Source organism: Anomalospiza imberbis, chromosome 16 (genome assembly GCF_031753505.1).
Source record: "Anomalospiza imberbis isolate Cuckoo-Finch-1a 21T00152 chromosome 16, ASM3175350v1, whole genome shotgun sequence".
NCBI classification, from domain to species: Eukaryota; Metazoa; Chordata; class Aves; order Passeriformes; family Viduidae; genus Anomalospiza; species Anomalospiza imberbis.
Window position 1 is genome coordinate 8,994,763 of NC_089696.1, and position 6,208 is coordinate 9,000,970.

At 39.9% G+C, this 6,208-nt stretch overlaps 2 protein-coding genes across 2 annotated transcripts in view; one reads left to right on the plus strand and one right to left on the minus strand.

Annotated features, from left to right (window-relative positions):
• The window catches only part of IQCK (IQ motif containing K), a 36,100-nt gene extending 34,451 nt beyond the window's left edge, over positions 1 to 1,649 (plus strand). Inside the window, exon 9 of the mRNA XM_068206889.1 lies at positions 849 to 1,649. Coding sequence (XP_068062990.1) covers positions 849 to 904 — 56 coding nt within the window. The 3' untranslated portion in view covers positions 905 to 1,649. The remainder of the gene's footprint in view (positions 1 to 848) is intronic.
• Positions 1,650 to 1,980: 331 nt separating this feature from the next.
• Positions 1,981 to 6,208, minus strand: part of THUMPD1 (THUMP domain containing 1) — a 230,899-nt gene continuing 226,671 nt past the window's right edge. Inside the window, exon 5 of the transcript XR_011004580.1 lies at positions 1,981 to 3,257. The gene's annotated coding sequence lies outside the window, so the exon portion shown is untranslated. The remainder of the gene's footprint in view (positions 3,258 to 6,208) is intronic.

The following is a 6,208-nucleotide window of genomic DNA, read 5'->3' on the forward strand; positions in this document are numbered from 1 at the left end:
GATGGAAATAGCTAAAATTCAGCATAAGGAATGGCGCAGTTGTAAGCCAGGTTGTTGATGTTGACATTTACAATGTTCATTGCTTCAGATGTGTGTAGTCTGAAAGAAACGGGCTGGATTATCAGGTTGTGTAAGTTGTTCTAAACATCTTCCTTAGGCATTTCAAAATATTTGAAGCGAGCTAGTTCAGTTTGAGGTGTCACAGCCTGAAAAATACATCTCTCCAATGGGAACTTCTAGCAAAAAAACATAGCCAGGCAGCTTCTTTCTCCATCTTTCCAGTTTATCTGAATCCTGAGGACATCTTACTTTTCTATCTGCATAGGAAGCAAGTATATGTCAAAAACTATTTAAATAACTGCCTGAAATCCAGATTTATGCTGACAGCCTGTGCTTCCTGCTTGGTGTGATGTGATTGGAAATTGTTATGCTTAAGTAACACAGGTTATGATAAGACAAGGACACTACTGACTAAAAGCACTGCTAGCAGATACCTAAAACACCTGCTCATTTTAATGTGAAAGTGTGTGAGCCCTGAGGTTTCTGAATGTTGCAATTTTTATTAAATATTTGCAAATGTCAGCCTCATCACATCAAGAGATATTAGCTAAAATTCAATGCAACAGAAATTATTTTGTATACAGGACATACATAGTTATATGGGATATTAAATCCACTCTCAATTTTTTCCCCTTAACTGTACAAACAGAAACCCTAAAATCCAGAAAGGTCTTGTGCCATCGAGGCACTGGGCATGTATTGCCTTGACCACTGTAAAACAGGGTTTCTCCTGCTGCTGCAGTCTCATTTGGGGTTTCTAAGGGGTTGCTGTGTCCCCCCTCATACAGCACTCTTCCTGTATGCTTTCTATGAGCTGACATTCTCCAGGCTGGGAGCACACTGAGCACCTTAAATTAGCACATGGGCCTGTTGCAGCCCAGTATTCCCGCTATGTACCAAGAGGATTTTGTTTGCTGGTTTTCAATTGCATGCCTTGGAAGGGTAACTAAGCTCTCCTGAAACTGTATGTTCAAAAGGGGATTTTTTGGGGGGTTTATTTGGCTTTCTTTGCCTCTAGCATAGCTTTTATATTTAAATCTCCCAATAAACTCGCTTGATATAAAAGGTGTATAGTACAGACACATCTTCTGAAGTGTAGGAAATAGAAAAGCAGATTTTTTAAAGTTGAAAGGCAGTTTGTAAAATTTTAAAATATCAAAACCAGAATAAGATAGCTGAAATCACACAAGTAGAATGAGGAACCAGACTGTTGTATCAGCTGAAGAAAAACATTAGGTTAATCTGTATTACAACATTCTGAAAGAATACAGAGCTTTGAAAACAGCTTTCACTAGGGGGTGGGATATTTTACTTTTATGTAGAGCTTTTGTTCATTTAGAATTGTTTACTCCAGCAAGCAACCCTGTGCTCTTTGTTTGACTGATTTTTCCCATTTGGCAGAGCCTTTGCAATCACATGGATAACATTCTTCTTTCCACTGAGACATAGAGAAACTATTCTTTATTGACCTTGCTTGTTGTCCTAAGTGACAAAAATATAAATATATGCTAGGTGAACTGAATGACTTCATCACTGACTTTTAATTGAAAATTCTTCAAAGCAAAAACCTCAAAGAGCTGCTTCCAATTTTTTTTAACAGACTTCTTACTAGCACACAGCTCTGCCCTCAGCTACACATGCACAACTCCCACAGCTGGCACAAAGATCTGTGTGCAAGTATCTGAGTGCTGAAGCTGTATCAAAACATGAAAAAAAAAAAAATGCCATGCAAAGAAGAAATACACGTTTTGGGTCAGGCAGGGGATTTTTATTTATTTATTGAACAACAGAGTATTTGCTGTGGAAGTATGGATGTTTTCTTTTTTGTTTCTGTCCCTGTTAATTTTTTTTTTTTTTGTATGGTTGCAGTGGGAAGAAAATCAGAAGATCCGGACTAACGTACACAAAATCCTTCAACATCTCACTAAAACTGCAAAGCACAGAGCTCATGGACTTTGTGATACTGATTTAGAAACGCTTTTAGCATTAAAGTTTTACATGTGGGGTATTGTAAATCAAGGGCAGGTTATGTAAGGACCCAGCATGCCAAGACAAAATTCAGTCTTAGTCTAAATGAGCACAATTCTGTTAAAACAGATGGATTGGTGCACATCTAGCCAAAAATGTTGAATCTGTGTTTATCTTGTGTTCCTGAATGCTCACTTAAAATCTTTTCTGACAGGAACAAAACTCTGGATGAAATTAAATGGGGTTCTACCCACACGTAGGCAAGTATTAAATCTTCATTTATCATAAACTGGACTTCCGACTCCTGCAGAGCTCCAACAATTTACACAAATCCAGGCTCTGTTCAGAATGGTCTAATTTGCAGAAACACTGTGCCCCTGCAATTCCAATGGAAGGCAATCAGAGCTGAGGTTGCTCTGCATTTTTGCAGGGGAGAAAAGTCAAAGGCCCTTTTGTTACCACTTAGCACATGTGCTGAGAAAGTGTAGAATTAAGATCCCAGTGTCAGCATTTTCAGCAATCTTATGCAGGCTACTTACTTATATCAGGTCCAAGCACAGTTAAAATCAGATTGGGCCCCTTGCTAAGGAATCCTTATTATTTTTTTTAACTTAGCCTTGTCAAGAACAGTCCTATTTATGCCTTTATAATTTCACAATTAGAGAAGATAGTAGCAGAACTACAAATAATTCCATGTAAGTCAAAGGTGTAGTTGTTTTGACTGAACACCTAATAAAACACGGGTGGTCTGTAGCACTTGCTGTGGTTCCACATGGATTTCTTCCTTCACTTGCACAGACTTTGTCTTCACTGTTACACCAGTACCCACCCCTTGGGTTTCCTCCTGGTTGGTGATGATGGTTCTTGCACCAGATCTGGAAAATCAAACCATTTGAAGAAAAAACTCTCATTCTGCACTCTTCAAGCCCAGCTGAATTATTCTGTCCCCTTCTTTTGACAAGCACAGGCAATTGAACCAGAACAGGAAACTGCTGAGCCAACAGGGGGAAAATATCCCTTTTGTGTTAGGAGTTTGGCTGCTGAGCTCCTTGAGTGGCTCACCATGGGTTTGATAGGTGCCAGAGCTAAGGGTAAGTGTGGGGATGTGGCCAAAGGTGGAGGAATGTGCTTTAGGAGCCCTTTCCTTCAGTTTATCTTTGCTTACATTGAGGAACTGCACCAAGGGGCAATTCTGTCTGTAGCAGTGCTCACTGCAATGGAAAAAAAATCTGTGTGGAATTTAAAACCAAGTGGACACAAACATTGTAAGTAAATAGTAAAGCCTTTATTCTCGTTAAGAACAGCATTTTGAAAATAAAACATTTGCCCATGCTTTACAACCTTTGTAGTTTTGTATACTTATGTACAGTCATCATGGTACACATTGATTGTCTTGAAAATCCTTTAAGATGTCCTTAATAAGATACCAGTATGCAACAATCAGCGGAAAAAAGGGTACGTTATAAAACACACGTTAATACATTTAACAAATATATATTATCTATCAAAAATGAGCTTTAGCTCTCATCAATTAATAAAAAGCACCTGCTTTGTAATCCTGTAAGTTGGTAGAATAATCCAATTGTTTTATTATAAAAGCTACAATGCTCCCTTTTGTATGGCCTTTGGTTAGACCCAAGGCATCGAGCTCAAACAAAACCAACCAAGATGCCTGTGTTTAGACTAAAAGCAGAAACAACTAATTCTCTAGTATTTCATGTACCTTGCTTATAGAAACAGCTGGATGTGTTGAGAGTGTTCTTCTGAAGATGCTACATATTTTCTGGCAAGTGTCAAATAGCCCCAACCCATCTGAAAGCAGGACAGGATCTGTAGGACTTTGAACTCTTTTCCTGCCATTGATCAAAAGCTGGTCATTTTAAATCTTGTTTTGCTAATAGATGCTTTTGTCAGATGCTTTTTGATTTCCTTTTTCTTCATGGAAACACCATGAGCACATAACCATCAAGGGACAACATAGTAGCTTTTATAGTATAAAAGCTAATTATAACCAGGAGAACTGCGAAAGGCTTGTGCTTAGTTACTTATTCATGTTGTTCACAGATGCTCTACATTCTAGAAAACTTTCAAAAAAGGCAAAAGTAAATACTGTAACAAAAATATAAGTTAACATAAAGGTGCCTTTCTTCAATTACAGTTTTATTTTGGGGCATTTTACATCACAGGCTAGTGACTTACAAAAAGAAAGTTGCTCATTACTATTTGTATAAAGTTGGAAAATAAAGACCCTCCTAAATCTATTGCCACACTTTCACCACCACACATTAAACCCAATCCTGCTAATTTTTAATTCAGTGAATAATCCACATGACTAACCCAGTGAGACTAGTCATGTGAATTGCAGTTTGTAAGATCTGGCCATATCTTTGCATAAACCCTGAAATTCCAAACAACTTCATCAGAAGCAGGATTGGGAACTCTATTTATCAATTCAGTCACATCTAGAAAAAGAAAAAGAAAGTTTCTTAAGATAACTCTGTCCTGTATAGATTTTGTCAAAGGTCTGTAAAATGTGTATTATAATTCATAAGTCTTGGTTGTAGCATGATAAACTTTTAAAAAGAAATCTGTCCTACCATTTATGCCATGGTCATCTTATATGTTTTTATGATAAGAGTTTTATGAGGGATTTTTTTCTAACTAATTTTTAAAAGCAAAATTCTGCAGGCAAGTGATGGTATCAGTTTTTTTAATTGTTCCAAATTATGTGTCTTCTGGGTGGCTATCATTATCTTAAATATTATCTTATTTGATCAAAGCTCTGCTCATAACAAGCAAACTGTATTTCTAAGTCACTGGATAGCATGCAATATCCACCCCAACCCTACTTGGTTACTAAGGCCATCTAGTTACATACCAAATGAAATAAAGGATCCCTAAAACAAGCACATGCTTCCTTTGCCTCGAGGAGGGGAGGGCAGGGGGGAGCTGACATACTCCTTCACTCATGCATGACAGAAAAACATTGCTTCTGGAGGAGAAGGGATTTGAAATAAAACCCCATAAGATGATCATGGCAAGAATGGCAATAGATATTTTTCCATATATATAAATACATATATCTGTGTGCAACACTTAGGGACTGGTCTTGCAGCCTCTGTACCTTATGTAGACCTACTGGTGTCGATGGGACTACTCGTGGGAGTACAAGTCTGCAGGACTAGGCTCCTAATTCAGTAGAAATGGAGGTACATGAGGGATCAGGAAGACTCTTGAAAAATAAAAAGCTTGTCTTTCTTCTGCAGTATACAGCAAGTAACTTCTCTCTGTGAAGCTACTAAGCTATTCAGTTATTTGTACTTTTTATTTTTAGTTTGAAAATATATATTTTTATTACAGCATATGCAAAGTTTAATTGTTATACGTTTCCTATGCCTTCAAGTAAAAACATTTAGCTTTTTAGTATTGAGGAAAGCTAAGATTAACATTGGCCAAACAGTGAGGATACAGTGATGTTTTCAATGTCCGATATGTAGTAAATGTTAAAGAAAGGAATGATTGCTTGAACATAATGAAAAACCGTGGCACAACAAATGGGCAATGGGAGCCGTTTAAATAACCTGGAGAAAACAAAGATGAAAAGCTCTGAAAAGTCTGCCTCATATCAACTCAAGAAAATGCATGGGGAGGGGAGGACTAGGGAAGAAACCACCTTAAATAAACAAAAACAACAAGAAACCACCTCCAGCACAGAGATTCTACTCCCTAGGCACTAAAATGCACAACCACATGTAAATGCACGAACAGCTGCAGCCGAGGGGAGCGGGCGACTGGTGCGCACCGGGGCTCGGCGGTGCCAGCCTCTCCGCTGCCCGGCGCTCCGCAGCCCCTGCCCGCCCCCAGCCCAGCCCAGCCCAGCGGCTCCGGAGCGCCTTCCTCCCCTCCTCGGCTGCTCCCAGCCCGGCCCTTGCCAAAACATCCCTCCGAGGAACGGCTGCGCCTGCGGGAGCGGGGCTCTGCTCACAGCCGCCCGGGGGCTGCGTGTCCGGGAATCCAGCCCTCGGGGCCGAGGAGGAGCCACGCTTCTCCCGTCTGCCCCGAGGAGCTCCGTAAGAGCACAGAGCTCCAGAACTGCAGCTCCGGGCCAGCTTCTGAAGAGCAGAGCATCAGCCTGCACAGCCACGGGGACGGGCTTGCCACAGAGGGACCGCGTCTGCCT